Below are 24,355 nucleotides of genomic sequence, written 5' to 3'. Positions count from 1 at the left end.
TTTTCCGTAGCTGTCTTTACGATTATTCCACCATCCCAGGTCCACACATCCACGCATAACTGAGTGATTGCACTGTTAAATACTTTCATCCCTTCACATGTTAGATCTTCGCGTTTGGTCACTCCCGATTTCACTAATTTCTTCTTTGCCCCAAAGATTTTAATTTTCTTGTGATAGGCGTGTCTCTTTTTTCTTTCTTTCTTGAAGCTGGAATTCCTCATTCTGCTCTGTGTCTCCTATCAATGCAATGTTCTGAGACTTGTCCACATAATTTTTCACTACTGATTTTAAAGAATACATCTGTATTTTTGTGGTGTTAATACGATGCTGACTAGATGGTGAGTAGAGCAAATGTCAATCAAATTGCATAAAAATAACTTTGCAAGTTATATACACAGATATGAGTGTAACTAATGGTCCGTCGCCTGGACGTGTAATGTTGCAGGATACCCGCCAAATTGCTGAGCGTGTCAGTGGGCAGCGTGAACATCAGGTCGGCCACCAAAGTGCCTGTGTCCGCAGTCTTTGTCCACTCCAAATACAACAGCGATACAAGCCAGAACGATATCGCTGTTCTCAGGGTAAGTTTATGCGGCCTAGTCTGCTCACACTTAGCACATAAGTGATGTGTACCGTTCCTACATCTCGAAGGCTGTTGTGTCCCATCTTTTCCAATCTTTCGACTCTCTCGCCAGCAACTTTTTTGCACAAACATGTTATGTATTAAACTGCAGTGTAACCAGGACCAGCCATGTCAAAGTAAACATCACAGACTTCCATTTTCGAAGCAATGGAACTCAGTTTGGAAAGTTGTCACCAGTTAAACTGCATCAGTTCAAAAGGTTATTTAAGCTCTGGGTAATTGGCTGAGGCAAAGATGATAATTATTTATCTTCTCTCAGAAGGACTGAAGTTCTTTACTGTTTTGTGAACATCAAATTGTCAATAGCCACTAACAATAAGTATTGTCCGATCTGGAGCATGTCTTCTTTACTTACAAGGAAACCTCCCCATCGCACTCCCTTCAGATTTAGTTATAAGTTGACACAGCGGATAGGCCTTGAAAAACTGAACACAGATCGATCGAGAAAGCAGGAAGAAGTTGTGTGGAACTATGAAAAAATAAACAAAATATACAAACAGAGTAGTCCATGAGGAAGATCGGCAATATCAAGGACAGTGTGAGCTCAGGAGCGCCGTGGTCCCGTGGTTAGCGTGACCAACTGCTGAGCGAGAGGTCCTTGGTTCAAGTCTTCCCTCGGGTCAAAATTATAACTTTTTATTTTCAGTTTATGTGACAAGCTCTTATGTTTGCATCACTTTTTTGGGAGTGATTATCACATCCACAAGAAAACCTAAATCGGGCAAGGTAGAAGAATCTTTTTACCCATTCGCCAACTGAACTAGTTAGGTGGGTCGACAACATATTCGTGTCATGTGACGCACATGGTGTCACCAGTGTCGTATAGAATATATCAGACGTGTTTTCCTGTGCAGGAATCGGTTGACCTATGACCTTGCGATCAAATGGTTTCGGTTCCCATTGGAGAGGCACGTCCTTTCGTCAACTAATCGCACGGTTTTGCGGTGCGGTCGCAAAACACAGACACTAAACTTATTGCAGTGAACAGAGACGTCAATGAACGAACGGACAGATCATACCTTTGCGAAAATAAAGACAGTAAAATTTTCAGTCGAGGGAAGATTTGAACTAAAGACCTGGCGTTCCGCAGCTGCTCACGCTAAATACGGGACCACGGCGCTCCTGACTTCACGCTGTCCTTAATATTGCCTATGTGCGCATGGACTACTCAGTTTGCATATTTTGTTTATTTTTTCATAGTTCCACACAACTTATTCCTGTTTTCTCGATTGATCTGTGTTCAGTTTTTCAAGGCGTATCCACTGTGCCAACTTATAACTAAATCTGAGGGGGGTGCGATGAGGATGTTCCCTTGTTAGAATATGATCTAGCTTTTCAAAGCATCTTTAGAAAAATAGAGACTTACGAAAGCTGTACGATAGGCCAGATTACTGATTACTAATTACTAATACTTTCGGTATGTATGCAAAGATTTCTTAGGTGATCTCAGGTGGAAGCAGTGACACGTGACATCCAGATAGTAGGGAAGAGACCTGGTTAGCAGTTGAAAAATTGCTTACAGTAACGAATGTCAGTATTTGACAATAAAGGCAAAAGGGCATTTTTAGCATTGTTAATGGCGAGAGGCGTCATCGAGTGTAAGAGGACTGGTCAACAAAGATTGAGACTGATTTCTTTCACAGATGTGTATTACTCGATTTCAATGTTTACGTGATCTTTTTCAAAGTACTCCTCTCCTACTTGAATGATCTTTTTATAGCGTCTCTGCCAGTCCTCGGAACACACGTGGATACATTGCTGTAGAACTCAGTTCCTCCAAACAGAACTTACGTCATACAGGAAATGTATTCGCCACTGGCGATTTAAATTTTGACAGCAGTTTTTGTAGGTTAAATTTTGACATAAGGTGAATGGACCCATTAAAAGTAACATGGTACACTGGTTTATATACTTATAACTGACAATCTAGAGCCCTACCAGACACTTCCATTTAGACTTTAAAAGTAGAGCTGAAGACAACTTCTTGATGGTAGTGTTTCCCGCAAATAAAGACGCTTTAGTGGACAATGGTAGTTGAATTTCATATACGCCCTGTGGAAATCTTCAAACAATTTCTTTCTGCAGGAAGCAGGGGACACCACACAGAGTACGTCCACACAGAGCACTCTTCTCGGGATTCATTTTGCTATAAGGCTACCGACAATTTAAAATCAGTACTGCCATCTACTGAGGGTTCTTAGAAACTTCACGGCCCCAGATGAGTGAAAATCTTAGTGCGATGAACGTATTTGTGTTTTTATGGAATGTTAATGAATTTTCTCACTCAAATATCGAAGCTCCTAGGGAGCATACCTTTTAAGATTGATTCTGCTCGGTGTCCCAAAAGTCCGTTAACATCTGAAAATTCAATACTCCACGGAATAATGTAAGCAGATAGCTATAAATTGACACACTTGCTTGAAATGACATGGAGTTTTATTGAAACTGAATTCATGATTACTGTTTCTTGCGAGAAAACTGAATAAATCCAGAGCCCTCTAGGTGTTGGAAATGAAGTTGTAGGGAAAGTATTCTATTTGGCACTCTGTCGCTTCCATTTCCTCTAAGGACAACTGTACTTCACATGCCTATGTGCCCGTATGTACCACCTGGGCTAGAGTTATTGTAACACTTTCTCTCCGACGTTCTCGCAACTCTTCTAGTGACATGAGAACGTAAGTCTTTCCCTGCTCCGAGATTATCATCACTTCCTGAGTTCATGCTTGTATCTGCTTGCCTATAGCCCCCACTCCTGTTATTGGACATTGGTAAACCGTGACAGACAGGTATCGAGAGTTCATAACCACCATCAAAAATCGGACTACACAGATAATTTTGCTCCATCGGTACTAACCTCATAGTTGCTACATGATACAACAGCGCCGAGTTCTTCTCAGTTCCACCACATACTGTAGCTCTGCGGGAAATTCCTTTTGTGCCTGGATTAATCCTGCTGAGAACTGTTACGGAGGCAACAGTGCGAAACTAAGTCTTTACTGCATGGTAAACTACTTCTTGCAGCGTTGCTACTTCCATTTTTGCGTCGTCGAGGCTATCCACCAATGTTTGTAACGGTGCATCTACAGTCATTCTTCCGTCTAATGCGCTTAACTGATTCTGTATTCTCTATAAGTTCTTGTTTATTGTTTACATAGTGTTTCTCGTGCACAGTCCTACTTGTTTAGTTAGTTCCCTACCGTCTTGGTGGTTTTTTTACCACACTCTACTCTAGAATTGACAGCTGCATAGTATGCCATTCCACTGCGGCTTTAGTGGCGGCTGCTGGCAGTATTTGTCCCACGGTGTTATTCAAGTTTCGTACGCTCTCACCGTCCACTGCACCAAATACAGCTTTCAGCAACTTTGCTCCTGCGTCCAACCACTCTATTTTTCTTCGCACTTCTGACTGCGGTGCTGCAATAGTTGTTTACTTAACTTGTGTTCTCAGTTTCCCGTAAGAGGGCCTTCGCTCTTGGTAGTCACCCCCTTCTTCCGCTAAAAGTTTGTCACTCTTTGGTTCCTTGTGTATTCCCACGAATACGGTTTGTAGCCTATGAACCTTATTCCTTACTTCAATCTCAGATCAATCTCAGTTCTACCGATGGCTAATCAGTATCACATCTGTCTGTCTGGAAAACAATATTCCAGAATTTAGAGGCTACTTCTGAACTCTATTCAGTACTCCTTCCATGACGAAGTGTAACAACATCAGGTCTATGACAGTGTCCTCCGGACGTCCATGCTGGTACGATTCCTAAGAGAAAAGAACTTTTACCATTACCCTCCCTTTTCCAAATATGTGTATAGATGAGGGAGAAAAAGACAACAGTAAAAAGAACTCCTATCCTACTCACCAACAAAAATGGAAAAGAGTAAACTTCCAAAACCCATGATATACACCACGAAAATAAATTCATCGTAGCATTTAACAAAACAAAGACAAAGAATGTACACAATAACCCCTGAAACAACATAGAAACCTGATCAGAAACTACTTATCATCCGAGTGCGTAACGTGCACTGTGTGTATCCTAACTTTCATAGACGCTCTTTTTGGTACTGGTGTAGCTGATGGAACATGCGACAATGCATTCACAGCTCCTTTGAATGGCCTGACACTGCTGACATGAGCAGCGGAGGGTTTCTTTGGTAACTGTAACTTAGTCTTTACTGGGGACGTCATTTCAGTAACTTGGTGTGGACAATGGCACTTTTTTCTGTGATCTATAGGTGTTTCTCGTGTTGTCGCTAGTACCCACAGGCCAGTTCTATACTGTGACAGTTTCCCAAACGTTTCCCGTCCGTTCCTGACGTTCTAAGGCTTTCATGTTCACTTACTTCGCGTAATCGTTTTACAAATTTCTTTGCTGGCTCACTATTAGCTCCAAGTTTAGGCTTAATCATGTTGAAGGAGGCGGCATCTTTCTGCTGTTCTCATATGGCGAAAGACCGGTACTGGTGTGTAATTTGGAACTGTATGCCACGCCTATACAGGGTGGTCCATTGATAGTGACCGGGCCAAATATCTCACGAAATAAGCATCAAACGAAAAAACTACAAAGAACAAAACTCGTCTAGCTTGAAGGGGGAAAACAGATGGCGCTATGGTTGGCCCGCTAGATGGCGCTGTCATAAGTCAAAGGGATATCAACTGCGTTTTTTTAAAAATAGGAACCCCCATTTTTGCAGTTGCCTGGATGTGTAAGGTACTGGCTGTTCTTCAATATCTATATTTTGACTTAAAATACACCATTACTGGCGTCACATGAGAAGATGAACTGCTTCTCAAAGTCAGTAAATATCTGTACTGGATCCGATAACAGTGCTTTCTTCAGTGTCTCAAATGCTGTTTGGACACGCTATTGGCCATTAAAATTTTTCCTCTTTTATTAGTAAACGATTCAAAGGCTCTGAGGCTTCTGCAAAATTTCTGAAAAATTTTCTGTAACACTTACATAGGCCTAGGAACGATTCTATTTGCTTCGTCGTCTTGTTACGAGAAGTCAAGGACAGCTGATACTGTTCGGGTATCAGTTTTTACACCTTTTCCACTAATAACGTGTCCGAGGTAGTTCACTTCTGTCTGTGCAAAATGGCATTTATCCAAGCTAAAAGACGGACACGGTGTTTATAGTGTGTTGAATACTTCTTTTACACGTTTCATGTGTTCTTCCATATCTTTTGAGAATACTGTTTATCCAAGTATACCACACACTACTTAGGCTTTACTCCATGAAGCGTTTTGTATAACAGTCTCTGAAACGTAGTCAGTGTGTTCTTGGATCCAAAAGGCATTCTGCGATACTGATAATAGCCCCATGGCGTCGTGAAGATTGTTTTAGATCTACCTTCTGAGACTACCACTAGCTGCAGATATTCACCGTTGAGAAACACATGCATTGGCTCAAATCGTCTAAAGTCTCGGTAATATTGAGGTTAGGATATGTATCAGCGTCAGTTTTCACGATCAGATATCGAGAGACGCAACAGAATCTATATTTTTTAGCATCATTAGATGATTTTTTTGAGAACAATGACTACCGATAGGCTCCCTTAATGCCCGTTTTAGAAAGCTCTCAATTGGATAATGATGCAATTACAAGACTTGAATTACAGTGGTAAAAACTAGTCATCGTTCAATGCGACTACGTTAACAGTTTTATCGATTTCTAGTGTGAGGTCTTCAATTAACATGACGCCAGCGGTGAATATCCTTTCAAAGAACTTGCAGAATTTCCAATATCTAAGGTCGTACTTCCTTGGTCGAACGGCGAGGTAGAAAGTATTCAGCCAATGGAATATCGTGAAAATGAAGATAAGGAATGGAATTAGTGCGGAAATGGTAACGTCATATTAAGGATTCATGTAAGTCTTCGCAGAAAGGATCCGTGCTGCCATAACTATGTACATCCTGAGGCAGTTCTCAAAACAATTGGAACAAGTGAAGCATATAAATCGAGACTCCAGCTTCTATTTCCATTTTCAGTATTCGTCAAGAGAAAGCAAAGTAGTCAAGAGTGGTTAGCCATCTCAGCAATAATGGGATACTTAGTAAATCACATCTTGGACTTCAAAAATGCTGATCCACTGAAACAGAATTATACCAATATAGTTTCACTGCCCGCATAATAGAGTCTTTAAATAGTTAAATGTCACCAATTGGAATGACATTACATTACAGAAATTACAATTCTACATAATGAGTGGAACAGCATACGAGTGGTTTAAGACTTCTTTACAGAACAGGTAGCAAAATGTTTTTTTATGGTTATATGATTTAAGGAAGTTTCACACTTTATCTAAGTGGGCTGAAATTACATTAGGTGTTCCACAGGGTTCAATCATGGGTCCCGTTCTGTTCTTGATATACATGAATGACCACCCTTCCTATCTGAAACAAGGAGCTAAACTGACTCTGTTTACTGATAATACAAGCATAATTGTTAATCAAACAAAAGAAACTCCAATAGAAAATGATGCAAATAATGTCTGTGGAAAAGTTGTTGACTGGTTTTCTGCGAATGGGCTTGCTCTCAACTTTGAAAAAACACAGTATATCCTATTTTCTACTGCAAGTATAGTTTCTTCAATAAATATAACAAATCAATAGAAGTCAGTAACCAGGGAAGAGTATATTAAGTTTTGGGTGTACATATGCAAGAGAATTTTAATTGAAAAATTCACATTTTAGATCTCATAAAGCTTGTATAGTCAGTAACTTTTATAATCAGAATAATTGATAATTTTGGGGATACAGAAATTAGCAAGCCAACATACTTTTCATACTTTCACTCTCTGCTGTCATACTAAATAATACCTTGGGGTAACTCAACAATTAGGCAAAATGTATTCACTGCTCAAAGGAAAGTGGTTAGAATAATGTGTGGGGCTCATAGTCGCACATTTTGTAGGCATCTATTTAAAAGGTTAGGAATTCTCAGAACAGCCTCACAGTACTCAGTAATGAAATTTGTTCTCAATCACATGGACCAGTTTAAAAACAGTGAAATTCATGATTGTAATTCCAGAAGAAAGAAAAATTTGCACTGTCGTCTTCTTAATCTATCTTTGGCACAGAAAGGGGTAAAACATGCTGCTGTAAAACTTTTCGGTAAATTATCAGGTGAAATAAAATGTCTGACAGACAGCAGTAATAGTTTCAAAAATAAATTGAAATCATATCTCCTTGACAACCCCTAAACCATAGATGAATTCTTGAATAGGAATAAATAAATCTATAGGTATAATATATGCACTTTGTGCCATTTAAGAGAATAGGATAGGTAATAAAATTTTAAGGTTTAAAAGACACCGTTGATTCATGTGTGCATTTCGTATGCACTTAACATGTTATGCATCATAACAGTTACTGTGAAATTGATCAATAGAACACGTAACTAACTATGAGGACGGTGATGAAAATGATGAAGTCGACTTTCTTATCCAGTTTTAGGTAAGTCTGGTCAAAAAAATGTGATTTATGTAGTCTGTTTCTAGAGTGAATGGCGTTTATTTATCATTTCTATGCTGCAGATTAAAAAGTTAAAATTTAGTTCTTTTAAGGCATTTTTTAATATTTGTTTTTACTCTCACTGTGGCTGGAGAAAGTTATATGCTGTTGGCAATACTGTTCTTCCCACCTACGAGGTATAGACTAATGACTGACATGGACGGATCCGTGTCTCCTAAAAATTTATTTTCCTTGCCATGTACTGAGCCTAACAACCTGCAGTCTATCTCTACACACGTATGTGCAGTACTGCGTCCTATGGTAATGATTGCAGACGTTCGATGCATTACCGCTTGCGTTTAACGGACCCTTCTGCAGATGCTGTTTTACCTGTTTATTTATTTATTTTTTTATTTCTATGGTCCTGTGGTTTATACTACACTAGTAGCAATCCAGCTGACAACACTGCTTCTGAAGATGGCTCTTACATCCACATCTGCAACATTTAATTTCGAAGACGAAGACGTTATAACACTATAGGTTATCACCATAAAAGCGAGTCCCCTATAGTGTTACTCTTCGATGGGAATTAAAATTGATGGCGACAGTGTGTTAATGGGAAGTAAATAATTGGATAACTGAAAGATTGCTTATTGCAAGGGAGCAGCAGTTATTCTAGTGGTAATAAAACCAACAGTATTATGGTTGTAAAGTAAACCAAAATACTGTCGCCAGCCTAATTTGGCAAAGTATTCGAAATAAATATACTGTTAATAAAGTAATGTAACTACTGTTTTGAACTCTACTTGAAACGGAAAGCTGTTTGGTAAATCGGGCGAGAAAACAACAGCAACCCTAATATGTATTCTCAAAGTAGTTAGCTATGAGCAACATAGATAAATGCTTAAATGTATTGGCAACAAACTGTTTCACACTAACGTATACTGCATGTTTTAAAATCTGAGGGACAACGTTCATCACAAAGTACTACTTTATGATGGAGAAGCACATATAAATTGGCCACATGGTGCCTTTAATACTACACTATTGAAAGACAGTAATATTTAAATAGTTACTAAACTGTCATTTTATCTAACATGAAAACGATTTGTTTCACTGGAAGCATATGAGTCTGTACTATACAGAAGATAAGTGAAGCATGCAGACCCTGAATCTGTTCTGTTTTTAATAAGCCCTTGCCAGTTATGATTTTAATTGTACAAATGCCTCTAGGGTAATTATTGAACTTTAGAAACACTTTCACTGTAAAATTTACTAAATTAATGGCTAAATGTAAGGTGAGGAAGCCGGAAGCTGTTCTGTCTACTGACTGTGTTTTGGACTAATAAGACACAGTAATAATTCACCTAGAAACACGCATAAGGAAATAAAAGAGCAAATTCGTACATAAAAGAGCAGTGCAGATAGATAAGTTGAGGTTTTTGAACTGTAGTGGCCTGTACTTGGTTTTTTTATCATCACTGTTCTACTATGCAGCTTATAGTATTGTGCAAAACGTTTCATAGGAATTGTAAATCATCCCTCCAACTAAACCCTTTTCAACACTCATTATTTTAAAATACTTTAGCTATGCACTTTGATGACCACATGGAGCCTTTCACACAAAATACTAACTAACCGGTTAAGAAAATTGTTAATTCAAAAAAGTTAATAATTATGTTGAACACTTATGATTCTGCGGGCCGTTATAATCGGGAACATCCCGAATATTTCGGCACCAGGAAGAGCAACCTATCGAGGTAAACGATTAAGGACAAATCAGTGTACGCGACACAAAGTTAAGAATGTAACAGCTACGAGGGCTATCCACAAAGTACATTACGTTTAGGAATTAAAAATAAATAAAGTATTGGAAATTTTTTTATTATATACAGATGAAAGCCACACTTAAATACTACTTTTCTACATAGTTGCCATTTAAATTAAGGCACTTATCGTAGCTATGGACGAGCTTGGAAATTCCTTCGTCGTAAAATTCGGCCGCCTGCGCCTTCAACCACGTGGTTACCTCTTCTTGAAGCTGTGCGTCGTCACCAGAACGCAGCATAGCCAACCACTTCTTCATTGCTGGGAATAAGTGGAAGTCGCTCGGTGCCACTTAAAAGATTCGATAACTACACGAGTGGCATTTGCCGTGTGGGCCCGGGCGTTGTCGTGAATCAGCAAGATCTTTGAGCCCAACTTTCCCCTGCGCTTGTTTTGTATTGCTCTTCTGAGGTTGTGCAGAGTTTGGCAATACCTTTGAGAGTTTATTGTAGTGCCTCTTTCCAGGAAATCCACAAAAATCACGCCTTTTCTGTCCCAAAAGAGGTAACCACGTGGTTGAAGGCGCAGGCGGCCGAATTTTACGACGAAGGAATTTCCAAGCTCGTCCATCGCTACGATAAGTGCCTTAATTTAAATGGCAACTATGCAGAAAAGTAGTATTTAGTGTGGCTTTCATCTGTATACAATTAAAAAAATTCCAATACTTTATTTATTTTTAATTCCAAAACGTAATGTACTTTGTGGATAGCCCTCGTATTAATGAAATGTTCAGCAAATTACTGGTCCATGCACATAAGTACAATAATGAAATTTACTTGGCCTGGTGGCCATGCTGATCTTCTGTGACCAGAAAATTAAAGTCGTCAGGCATGATTATGGTCCTTGATTTAAAATGCTATGTAAGACATCTTCTTGGCATCGGTATTTCATGATTCAGAACAAACCAATAGATGCCATAATCTAACATCCAATATGAATCCGCAGCCAAGGCATAACTGATCCACTGTTGCTACGATTTTTGCCTCATTAAGCACTTGGAATGTTAGATTGTTGGATGCTGGTCACCAACTCTCCCTGCCAGAAAGACTTCTCGCGAGGGTGTGAATCAGGTTTGCTTTCAATACACGCAGTAACGGACGTGAGCGTTAGTTACTTCTGAGACTGGACGTAGTGAGTTGATGTTAGTCAAGAAAGCCTCTATGGCGATAAGGTCGCCATTATCAACACCTCACTGAGAGTTTGAACGAGGTTGTGTTGTGGTTGCAAATTCATCGACCTCCGTTATTGGGTGGAGAACTGTAGGGCCCCCCTAGACAGGTCAGGCGTGCACTACACACCGGAAGCAGCTACTAGGGTAGCAGAGTACGTGTGGCGTGCACACGGGGGTTTTTTAGGTTAGAGGGACCCCCCCTTGGGCGAAACGATAAAATACTTGACGGCTTACCAGAGAGGACATTATCATCGTTGATAAAGAACGTCCGTCCTCAGAGACCAAAAACAGGAAAAGTTAACGTAATATTGGTAAACTGCAGGAGTTTCCAGGGCAAGGTTCCTGAATTAGTATCTCTTATTGAAGGAAATAGTGCGCATATAGTATTAGGAACGGAAAGTTGGTTAAAACCGGAAGTGAACAGTAACGAAATCCTAGACACAGAATGGAATATATACCGCAAGGATACGATAAACGCCAATGGTGGAGGAGTATTTATAGCAGTAAAGAATTCAATAATATCCAGTGAAGTTATTAGCGAATGCGAATGTGAAATAATCTGGGTTAAGTTAAGTATCAAAGGTGGGTCAGATATGATAGTCGGATGCTCCTATAGACCACCTGCATCAGCAACCGTAGTAGTTGAGCGCCTCAGAGAGAACCTGCAGAACGTCGTGAAGAAGTTTCGTGATCATACTATTGTAATAGGGGGAGACTTCAATCTACCAGGTATAGAATGGGATAGTCACACAATCAGAACTGGAGCCAGGGACAGAGACTCTTGTGACATTATCCTGACTGTCTTGTCCGAGAATTACTTCGAGCAGATAGTTAGAGAACCAACTCGTGAAGCTAACGTTTTAGACCTCATAGCAACAAATAGACCGGAACTTTTCGACTCCGTGAATGTAGAAGAGGGTATCAGTGATCATAAGTCAGTGGTTGCATCAATGACTACAAGTGTAATAAGAAATGCCAAGAAAGGAAGGAAAATATATTTGCTTAACAAGAGTGATAGGGCACAAATCGCAGAATATCTGAGTGACCACCATCAAACGTTCATTTCTGAGGAAGAGGATGTGGAACAAAAATGGAAAAAATTCAGAAACATCGTCCAGTACGCCTTAGATAAGTTCGTACCGACTAAGGTCCAAAGCGAGGGGAAAGATCCACCGTGGTATAACAATCATGTACGAAAGGTACTACGGAAACAAAGAAAGCTTCATCATAGGTTTAAGAGTAGTCGAATCATAGCTGATAAGGAAAAGCTGAACGAAGCGAAAAAGAGCGTAAAGAGAGCAATGAGAGAAGCATTCAACGAATTCGAACATAAAACATTGGCAAACAATCTAAACAAGAACCCTAAAAAGAGGACGACCGAAGAAAGGCAGAAATACTGAATTCAGTGTTCCGAAACTGTTTCACTGCGGAAAATCGTAACACGGTCCCTGACTTCAGCCGTCGCACGGACGCCAAAATGGAAAATATTGAAATAAACGATATCGGAATTGAAAAACAACTGCTATCACTTAGTAGCGGAAAAGCATCCGGACCAGACGAGATACCCTTAAGATTCTACAGTGATTATGCTAAAGAACTTGCCCCCTTTCTATCAGCAATTTATCGTAGATCGCTGGAAGAACGTAAAGTACCTAGCGACTTGAAGAAAGCGCAGGTCGTTCCCATTTTCAAGAAGGGTCATAAATCAGATGCGAATAATTATAGGCCTATTTCGCTTACGTCAATCTGTTGTAGAATAATGGAACATGTTTTGTGTTCTCGTATTATGACGTTCTTAGATAATACAAATCTCCTTCATCATAACCAACATGGATTCCGCAAACAGAGATCATGTGAAACTCAGCTCGCCCTATTTGCCCAAGAAATTCACAGTGCCGTAGACACTGGCGAGCAGATTGATGCCGTATTCCTGGACTTCAGGAAGGCATTTGATACGGTTCCGCACTTACGTTTAGTGAAAAAAATACGAGCTTACGGAATATCGGACCAGGTTTGTGATTGGATTCAGGATTTCCTAGAAGAAAGAACACAACATGTCATTCTTAACGGTTCAAAATCTGCAGATGTAGAGGTAATTTCGGGAGTACCGCAGGGAAGCGTGATAGGACCTTTATTGTTTACAATATACATAAATGACTTAGTTGACAACATCGGTAGCTCCGTGAGGCTATTTGCAGATGACACGGTTGTCTACAAGAAAGTAGCAACATCAGAAGACTCGTACGTACTCCAGGAGGACCTGCAGAGGATTAATGCATGGTGCGACAGCTGGCAGCTTTCCCTAAACGTAGATAAATGTAATATAATGCGCATACATAGGGGCAGAAATCCATTCCAGTACGATTATGCCATAGGTGGTAAATCATTGGAAGCGGTAACGACCGTAAAATACTTAGGAGTAACTATCCGGAGCGATCTGAAGTGGAATGATCACATAAAACAAATAGTGGGAAAAGCAGGCGCCAGGTTGAGATTCATAGGAAGAATTCTAAGAAAATGTGACTCATCGACGAAAGAAGTAGCTTACAAAACGCTTGTTCGTCCGATTCTTGAGTATTGCTCATCAGTATGGGACCCTTACCAGGTTGGATTAATAGAAGAGATAGACATGATCCAGCGAAAAGCAGCGCGATTCGTCATGGGGACATTTAGTCAGCGCGAGAGCGTTACGGAGATGCTGAACAAGCTCCAGTGGCGGACACTTCAAGAAAGGCGTTACGCAATACGGAGAGGTTTATTATCGAAATTACGAGAGAGCACATTCCGGGAAGAGATGGGCAACATATTACTACCGCCCACATATATCTCGCGTAATGATCACAACGAAAAGATCCGAGAAATTAGAGCAAATACGGAGACTTACAAGCAGTCGTTCTTCCCACGCACAATTCGTGAATGGAACAGGGAAGGGGGGATCAGATAGTGGTACAATAAGTACCCTCCGCCACACACCGTAAGGTGGCTCGCGGAGTATAGATGTAGATGTAGATGTAGGACTACGACAAGCGGGATGTTCCTTTTGCTATATTGTCGGAAGGCTTGGCAGGAATGTAGTCACTGTACATGATTGCCGTCAGCGGTGGCCACGAGAACTTAGCTTTATAACCGCTACAGCTGTAACTGCAACCCGTAAAATTCTAGGCGCTACAGTCTGGAACCGAGCGACCGCTACGGTCGCAGGTTCGAATCCTGCCTCGGGCATGGATGTGTGTGATGTCCTTGGGTTAGTTAAGTTTAATTAGTTCTAAGTTCTAGGCGACTGATGACCTCAGAAGTTAAGTCGCATAGTGCTCAGAGCCATTTGAACCACTCCGCAAAATGTAAACACACTATTGAGGCGCGAGGTTTGGACGAACGACGTAAGCACACTCACGAATAACAGACCACTGGAGTCAATAACACAGGAAGAAAGACTGAGATTAATGAAAATCAACTAGTAAGTTACTTTTACAGCAAATATTAACAAAAATAAACTTTAAAATAAGTAACTGAAGACTAAAACTTTCTAAAATATTGACGAGCAATTTCAACTGCAATCCAGCACACGTGACGTCACACCAAGGATGTAGACGTTATGCACGAGCCTGGCCTGGCCTGGCTCGGCTCTCGCCACGGAGGGAGACTTCAGAAGTTTTTCATTTGCTCAGGATCACTTTCTGTGCTACAGTAGTGACTTGGGCAGCTTCAGAAAGGATGGTTTCGCTACACAGGCGACATCCAATGTGTAGTCCATGATCGAACTCACTGAGCTCTCCTGACTGACTCACTCGGCCCTTACTGCTTCTCCTTTTATACTGGCAGGTCCGACTCCCGTGACATCTAGTGGTCAATCCTAAATTACATAGTGGTATCCAGAAACTTTTGATTACTTAGTGTATGTTTGTGTGTCATTTTTACAATGTGGGACGGAACTGACTTCTGAGATTAATGCTGCTGCTGCAATCGTTTAATCTGGTGTTTATTTCTTGTATGTTGGGACGTAACATTAAAAAGTGTCTCGTTCCATGCCAATGTGTCAAAGACTTGGTAGAGTTCACCTAGGCGATGCACTATTACTGTACACAGAGAGGCCAAAATTTATGGAAAAATACTGCATGTGATGTAACAGCGAGCAAATCCTTAATACGTCTCATCCTCTGTTAGGCCAGTCCCGCCTGGATATCTGCCCCCCCCCCCCCCCCCTCCAGATCCTCGAGCAGTCATGCACTCCACCTCGCCTTCCATATACACTTCCCATCCCCCATGCAGAACCTCTACGACCTGATTCCTTTCCCCCATTTACTTCTAATCCTCGAAAATATCTGCATACTCTACACCTCCCGCTGCCTTGGTCCCCCTCATCCCCTGGTTGCTCCTCTCCTCTCCAACCCCGCCCTTTGCCGTGCTTTCAGTGTTGCCCCCCCCTACCCTCCATCACTACATCCTTCATCTCCTTTCCTATGGTGGCTTCCGTCAACTCCCCCTCCCGGATGGTGTCCTCTCTCCCTCCATTTATCCCTCCTATCAACTCTGATCCTCACCTCCCCCTCCTTTCCTCTGTCCTTTCCCTGAGCTCCCTCTTCCCTCCCCCCTGTCATCCTGTTTCTTTCCCACCTACCCTCTCTCTGCCTCCCCCCTTCTCCACCCCCTCTCCGAGTCCTTTTGCATTCCCCTCTCCTGCGTTTCCCCACTCCCTCTCACGTCTGCCCAGCCCCCCCCCCCCCCCTCTTATGAGCCCTTGTCCTCCGTCGGCTCCTTCCTCCCCTCCCCCCACTTCTTTTTTCCTCTCCTCCACCTTTCCATACCCATAATCTGTCCAGGTTCCCCCCATCTGCCCTCAGCTGTGGTGTGTCATATTTGTGCCAACTTTTTAGTGCAGTATTCAAGTGAGTGTTCAGTGTTGTGCGTCTTTCCAAAGTGTTGCGAACAGAAATCGTGCTGTCGCTGGGTGTGATTGCAAACAGAAACCAGACTGTCGCCGTGTTTTTTAATTGCCTGTCTATTATTTTACCTGACTGCTTCCTGTGTATTTTATTGCATCGCCAACCCTTTGTTTTATGTTTAAAGTTCCACAATTTTCCGCCATTTTACCATGTAAGTCACCGATTTTATCGTCTCTTTTTATTATATTCATTTTTTTAAAAGAAATTCTGTAAGCTGTAGAGCCGCGTACTAAGCTGCTGCCAGTCCGCCCCCTTCGGGGGGAATCGAATCTCAATAAAGTGAAAAAAAAAATAATAACAGCGATTCGCTCCTCTGCTGCTGAAGTCTGTGGAGTGCATTTGTCTCTGTATTGTCTTGTTAGAAATTGGATCGTGACGCCCTACATTCAAATAGTAATGACTCATAGTAGAGCGTCGATCGTCCCCTGCGGCTATAATAACGAAGTATGTGTGACTCAACAGTCTGGTGCAAGTCTTTCAATTAACGCTAATTCAGGGACTTGCATGTCCCTGACCTACCCCAGTTGTTCTACGGGGTAAACTGTAGTTACGGTTTAACGTGGAATCCAAAGGACCTGTCGTTCACGTCGAATCTTGCCGTCCTTGAGAGGTGAAGGCTGGGTGAAAGGGAAACTGAAGTATTTATGGTCCGGCTGGGAGTCGTCACGTGACCTTTCACTTTTCCCGAACTCGCTTTACCACGAGACTACTACTCTAAGGTGACAAATATCACGGGATAGCGATATGCACTCATACAGATGGTTCTAGTATCGCGTAAGTAAAGTATAAAAGGGCAATGCATTGGCGGGGCTGTCATTTGAATAGAATTTCATTCCATAGAATGTGCTCACCTTCACTACAAACTGACAAAAATGTATGAAAGCACTCTGCGATAGTCACCGAGTCTCAACAACGGTCAGAACGCTTTACCATTTGTTCATTTCCTCGATGATAGAACGGAACCTGTTCGAGAACCATGTGTAGACAACGTCATCCTTGGAGAACGTTTCACCCGACCGATATTCTTCCAGTCTGCCGAAAAGATGGAAATCCCGTAGTGCAAGACATGAACTGTATCGCTGATGTTTTCAAACTTTCTGCACAAAAGACCTTGCTGTTGTGCGCAAACACCACCATATCCTGTCATCCAAAACTCCCACCGAAAACGTTTAAACGTGCTTATCTTGTTTCCACTCTACACATTGCGGTGACAAAAGTCATCGGATAGAAAATGCCTATGTACAGATTGCGGTAGTATCGCGTACACAAGGAATAAAATGGCTGCCGAGAATACCAAATTTCAGGAATTTCCTCTGAGCATGGACAACGCAGTGGCTGATGGGCTTCACTTAATGACCGAATGCAGCTGCGTTTGTGAAGAATTTTGAGTGCCACCAGACAAGCGATCCTGCATGAAATAACGACAGAAATCAATGTGGGACGTACGAAGAACGTATCCCTTAGGAGAGTGCGGCGAAATTTGGCGGTAATGGGTTTTGGCAGCAGACGACCAATGAGAGTGCCTTTGCGAATAGCACCACATCGCCTGCAGCCCTCCTCCTGGGCTCGTGACTATATGTGTTGGACCCTAGACGAATGGCAACTGTGGCCTTGTCAGATGAGTAACGATTTCGGCTGGTAAGAGCTAATGGATGGGTTCGAGCGTGGCGCAGACCCCATGAAGCCACGGATCAAAGTTGTCAACTAGGGACTATGACTCCATAATGATGTGGGCTGTGTTTACATAGAATGGATTGGATCCTCTGATCCAACTGAACCGATCATTGACTGAAAATGGGTGCGGTCGGCTACTTATAGACCATTTGCAGCCACTCATTGACTTCATGTTCCCGAGGAGCGGAGGAATTCTTATGGATGACAATGCGCCATGTCACCGAGCGGCATTTGTTCGTTCGAGAGGTCAGCATGTGCACAAAATCCTCCATCGGCCACACTTTCACAATTATAGACGGCTGTAGAGGCAACATGGGTCAGTATTTCTGCAGGAGACTACCAACGACTTTTTGAGTAGCTGCTACGTGGGGCTGCTGCACTATGCCGGGTAAGGGTTGTCTGACATGATATGATTAGGTATCCCACGACTTACGTCACTTCAGTGTATGCCTCATGGCCGGGCAGCTCTGGGGAGGCGGCGTGACTCGCGTTCATCAAGGACTTGAGATCGTGCGATGATGCAGTTGAAGCGTATGGAAACTTAACCGTGATTTATTTTCAAAGAATATTCTTAAGAATTTATTTTATTTACTAGCGATTCATCAAGAACATTAACACATTTAATCACACTATGTAAGCATGGAAGTAGTTGCTAGGGAGTAACTGATGAAATCATAACCTAATTCCATTTAACAAATGGAAATTTTAATCACTTTAATAGTGTCTCAAAGCATTTTTTTAAAAGAAACAGATCTAAATTATAATCGAAAGCACCCTCTAAATATCAAAGTTACAATTTAGTAAGAGGCAGAAAGAAACAAGTTTTGACTGTATGAGCTTTTAGGCAGAGAACCTTGCCGCTCCCTTTTGACACGGCCGTTGTTACAACCGCTCACAACAGCCTCTGAAAGACAACACTGGTGCAAATCTGCACAGACCAGATAGCTTTAAACTAAGAGTTTTGACAATTTACACAAGCACACAAACTATGCACCCCCGTAGGAGGGTTGGAAATGGTACAAAACACTTGCAATTAAAATATTAACCTTGTCACCGAAGGTGCAAATCGATTTTAACTTCTAAGGAAAGTCTTATGGTGAAAGGGTGGCAACTTTATATACTAAAATGATCATTTAAATAAAAGCCCAGGAAATGCAATCTTACATAAAATTCTACAAGGTTGGCCAAACAATAATTAAGATGCTCTACAGCACACAGATACCGCCTCTCAAGATCATAGACAATAATATCAAAGTTTCCAAAGATAAAAACATATTTAAGGTATGGCCGTTACACTCCAAGCAATAAATTCGTTAACACACAAAATCCGACAAACATGACAGAGGCAGCTACTAACGTACGGTAGATTGATAGGGAGATTACACAACAACCCGAACCGCAGGTTGCTTTAACTCGCCCCTACTCCACAAGGGAAAAACGGACCACCCAATTTATAAACAACCACCTTCCCGCGGGTGGGCAAACGGAGAAGAATGGTGGGACGACCCCAAAGCAGAACAGCTGGTGACCTCACCAAGAAAACAAGTAGAATTTAACAAGAGCAAATCATACAACATATCACCAATCACTTCTAATAAACTGCGATTTCTTGAGAGGACCTGGCGTAGCACCCCCAAATTGCTCTCCCGAACCGTCCGCTGCCAGCCGCTTCAACGGACGCAGGAAGGCGCACTGATCTCCCGTCTCACGGCATCGCAGCTCGCACCGGCCAGACTGATGTCGTGGGTTGACTCCTGTTGCTCTCGTGTCGACCGCGATAAGCTATACGAGGCGGCCCACTGGACTCACGTGGCGACGTCACATGCGCCGACGGTCAAGACGGACAAGTCATCTTGCATCTCAGTGCGCGACCGACCAACCGATCGATCCAACCGCCAATGACAATTGCCTGAGCAAACTCGAGCAGACTGGCGGCCTAACGCGCAGACTCAGATGCTGGAACTAAGCCACGACAGGGCGACCACACGCTGAATTCTCTTACTGACGGAGTGGAAAGATTCTCATTTTGCCGGCCTTAAAGGTTGATCCGAACGACAGACATAATAGCACTTCGAACGACAGACAGACACTAACTGCCTAACAAATGCGGACGAGAGACAGACTAGCAAGCTGGCGACAAGAGACTGACTCAGACTGACCCGCTGCCGGGAGGGCTGTCAGCAGCACAATCCGCCGCTCTCCAGCCGAGTGACATGACAACTAAAACAAGAATAACAGAATACATACATAAGGAGGTAAAAAAGGGGAACATAAAACAGAGTAAGGGGAGAAAATGGAGGTAAAAATACACTGACATGTAGACGTTCATTGGGGACAGTAAAAAAAGTCACCAGAAAGTTAAAAAACACAGTTGGCAATTCTTAAAACACAGAGAAGACACGGGATGCGCATGCACAGGTTAAAAGTTGGCCACAGTATGAAAAACACTCCGAAACAACACACTTAAAACCCACTGGGAGCACACACGACGAAGAATAAAACTACCAGGCGGGACCTGCGGAGGGAAAGGTCAGAGAGGATGGAAAAGGAGGGGAGAGCATGGGGCAGCTGGGGAAGCGGCGGGATGAAGAAAGGAGGGCCAACCGTGGGTTCACGAAGAGGTAGGAGACACATGGGGCGGGAGAGGAAAAGGGAAGACAGGGCAGGAGGGAGCGCAGAGACACTGAAAGAAGGCACAAGAGATGGACAGGGAGTAGGAGGGGAATCCGCTCAAAAGGAGGGAGGGGGAGGAGAGGGAGCCCTGAGGAGGAGGCAGGAAGAGGGGGTTAGAGTTGGTAGGAAGGGTAGATGTCAGGGCGAAGCTCATCATCCGGGAGTGGTAAACGGTGGAAGTTGTGTTGGGAAAGGAGATGGAGGGTGTGGAGATGAAGAGAAGGAGGGACACAACGGTAAAGGCGCGGCAACTGGTTGGGAGTGGAGAGGAAGGGAGACACCAGGGGGTGAGGGGGATCAAGGCGGCGGACAATATATAGTGTGCGGATGTGTTCAAGGAAAAGGAGAAGGTGGGGGAAGGGGATGAGGTCATAGAGGATGCGCGTGGGGGACGGAAGGCGGATGCAGAAGGCGAGGTGGAGTGCATGGCGTTCGAGGATTTGGAGGGCTTTATAGAACTGGGGAGGGGCGGAAATCCAAGCGATGCTGGCATAACAAAGGATGGGGCGGATCATGGATTTGTAGGTGTGAAGGATGGTGGAAGGATGCAGACCCCACGTCCGGCTGGACAGGAGTTTCAGGAGGCGGAGGCGGTTGTGAGCTTTGTTTTGGATGGTAAGGAGATGGGGAGTCCAGGTGAGGTGGCGGTCGAGTGTGAGGCCAAGGTATTTGAGGGTAGGAGTGAGGTGGATAGGACGGCCGTAAATGGTGAGGTAGAAATCATGGAGGCGGAAGGAGCGGGTGGTGCGGCCTATGTTGATCGCCTGGGTCTTGGAGGGATTAACACGGAGGAACCACTGGTTGCACCAAGCGGTGAATTGGTCAAGGTGTGTTTGGAGGTTACGTTGGGACCGTTGAAGGGTAGGATAAAGGGCTAGGAAGGCGGTGTCATCAGCGAACTGGAGAAGATGAACCACTGTCGAGCTCATAGCGCCCCTTATATGCACGTGAACAGGCAACCTTTCCCCTTTTCCACCAGAGGGAGACACCAAAGCTGCGATTGCCACAGCGGCGCCACCGCCAGAAACGGAGGGCGACTGCTTCACACTACGCGCTGCGGCGCGCTCTTCGAAACAGCAATTTTTACCACGGCTCAGAAACAGTGTCACACTATACATTGTTGATCTCAGAAACACGACTACTTTGGCAATCACTGATTTGCTATGACCCATACGTGTTACTCCAATAGTCATACCACGTTCAAAGTCGGCTAAGTCGTGACGTGATGGAGGGTTCACTACACACCTCACTGTAACAGAATTCTTACATATCGTGCTACTTTTCACCTTAAGCCGCATCTAGCCATAACATTCGATCGTCATAAAGGGCAGAATTTAAACTGGGACAACCCTGCCCGTCACTTAGTTTAATGATCATGTTTCACCGGCTGCCGCATTTATTGCGAGTATCTGTTTGCTACGTGTACGTATGCTTTTTTTCACAGTTGTTAGCAGTGACGTCTCTTCTACTGCTGACATGATGTGGGAAATTTAATTAGACGTCAGTAACATCAGTGTCATGAACTGAAAACAGTTTCAAGATGGAGGCAAAGTGACAAGAGTCAGCAGTGGAAACCAGGAGTTAATGGAAACATTTTGATGGCAAACCTGACGTACATTAACTGTAGTATAGATATCCTCTGACAAGAAGATTTTTTCAGTGTAGCACAGTCGGGGCTAAGAAACGAAGTGAATTACGTTGAAATGGTCCACTGAAGACCGCGAGTTTCTTAAATGAAAAACACTCAGGAAACGATCCAGGACGACGTCTGAGAGAGTTCAGACCCACTCAGCATGTGCACAGCATATTCCCCTTAACGTGACCACCGGAAATATTTTTTAACGGGTTCGAGGTTACGAAATAAGGTTTCCAGTCAGCTCCCGCTTCTCTGACAGTGGAGAGTCTCCCACCAAACTGCAAGTCGGTGATGAAGAGATGGGAGGGGGAGGGGGATGGAGGCGTTGGTACAACGGACAACCAAAATTATTCTTCATGAATTAACAAATATGTTTCAATTTATTTTGATATTCTAAATGCAACTGGAATGTGGTATTATTTTTTCCCATGAACGGTGATCTGCTGCCCCAGAAACATTCGGAAATCGATTCTGAGTAAAATCGGATGAGCAGTATTAGGTTTCTTCCTCCATTTTGGAACCAAAATTTTAAATTTATGTCGTATGCAAGTAAAATGTTGCACTTTCACTTTTCAGAGACGAGTGAGTGTGTTTCTTACGCCTTATAGAGGTTTTGTTTTAACCACTCTTTTTATCAATTTATCACATTTGTTGGATTCGTATTTATGGGTACTATCTATTTATATTTCGTAATGTCTCTTATTTTGTGTGCTATATAGAGTAACAAACATGAATTCTTGTTTTTCTAACGTGGTTTTCTAGTTAACGAGTGAATTATGTGATCGATTTGCAGACTAAGCAGAAGCTATCCTTGGGGGCTAACGTGCAGCCTATCGGATTCTCAATCAAAACTCCTGCGATCAACACGCCGTGCAACGTAAGCGGCTGGGGTGTCACTACTGTGGTGAGTATACTGTGGTTTCACTGACTGTACCATTTATTTGCGTGGACGTGTTTGCTATGTGTACAGTGTTGTATGTAAAATTTGTTGATACCTAAATGAATATGAACTTCATCGATAACGTATTTAATACTTATTTTCATGTTGCACATGGTGGTTCATGGTGTGGGTTCATGGTGAGGGTTCCTGTTGTCATGTCCTAGTTCATGAACCACGGGCAACGTATGAGTGGCCAAGTAAGTGGTCCTGACAGTCGGGCATTCGGACATATTCTGAGTCGTGGTCACCTTTGTGCTCAGACGGCAAAGACTACCAAGTCCACCGGTTAGTCCCTCAACCGTTAGGGATAAAACTCAGTGGGACCCGGGGCAAGTAAGGCTAGCAACCTGCTTCCCTGGTACTTTAAATATGATGCTGGCAACAATCAGAGCAAAATCCTTCGGACCTTTGGAGGTGACGGAGTCCCACCTCTAATTGACAAACCAGGGACTCCTAAGATACGACTCGGCAAACGAATGGTAACGAGATGGGTAGCTATTAATATCAATGGGGGCTACTCTGGGAAGAAGGTAGAGCTGACAGAGGCTGCAAGTAAGATGGGGTTGGACGTTTTAGCTGTTAGTGACATTCAGGTAAGGGGTGAGAAAGAAGAGGAAGTGGGAGAATACAAGGTCTACCTGTCAGGAGTCAAAGCAGGAATAGCACAATGGGGTGTAGGGCTTTACATCAGGAAAGAAATGGAAACCAGCGTAGTTGCAATAAGGTATGTAAACGAACGACTGATGTGGATAGATTTGACAGTGTTTAGCAAGAAAATGAGGATTGTGTCAGTATATTCGCATTGTGAAGGGACAGATCGAGATAAGATAGATAGTTGCACTCGGTGATGTAGTTGTTAGAGTAAAGGACAAGAACAGTGTTCTGCTCATGGGTGATTTTAATGCCAGGATTGGAAATCGAAGGGTATGAAAAGGTTATGGGTAAATTTGGAGAGGATATGGAGGCCAACAGGAACGGGAAACGACTCTTGGAGTTCTGTTCCAGTATGGGCTTAGTAATCACAAACTCCTTTTTTAAACATAAGAACATTCACCAGTATACTTGGGAAGGCAGGGGAACCAGATCTGTCATTGACTATATAATAACAAATCGGGAATTCAGAAAGGCTGTGAGGGACACACGTGTATTCAGGGGATTCTTTGATGACACTGATCACTATTTAATCTGCAGTGAAATCGGTATTGTGAGGCCGAAAGTGCAGGAGGTCAGGTCCATACGTAGGAGGATAAGAGTGGAGAAACTTCAGGATAAGAAAATCAGGCACAAGTACATAACAGTGATCTCAGAAAGGTACCAGTTAGTTGAATGTAGTCAATTACAGACACTGGAAAAGGAATGGACAAGGTACAGGGACACAGTACTAGAAGTGGCTAAAGA

The 24,355-nt window shown here is 42.9% G+C and overlaps 1 protein-coding gene across 1 annotated transcript in view; it reads left to right on the top strand.

Annotated features, from left to right (window-relative positions):
- LOC124788542 (trypsin Tyr p 3.0101-like) overlaps positions 1–24,355 on the top strand; it is a 119,576-nt gene that overhangs the window by 44,239 nt on the left and 50,982 nt on the right. The window contains exon 3 of the mRNA XM_047255812.1: positions 446–581. Coding sequence (XP_047111768.1) covers positions 446–581 — 136 coding nt within the window. The remainder of the gene's footprint in view (positions 1–445; positions 582–24,355) is intronic.

Source organism: Schistocerca piceifrons, chromosome 3 (genome assembly GCF_021461385.2).
Source record: "Schistocerca piceifrons isolate TAMUIC-IGC-003096 chromosome 3, iqSchPice1.1, whole genome shotgun sequence".
In the NCBI taxonomy this organism is placed as follows: domain Eukaryota; kingdom Metazoa; phylum Arthropoda; class Insecta; order Orthoptera; family Acrididae; genus Schistocerca; species Schistocerca piceifrons.
This window is presented reverse-complemented; position numbering and strand designations above follow the sequence as displayed.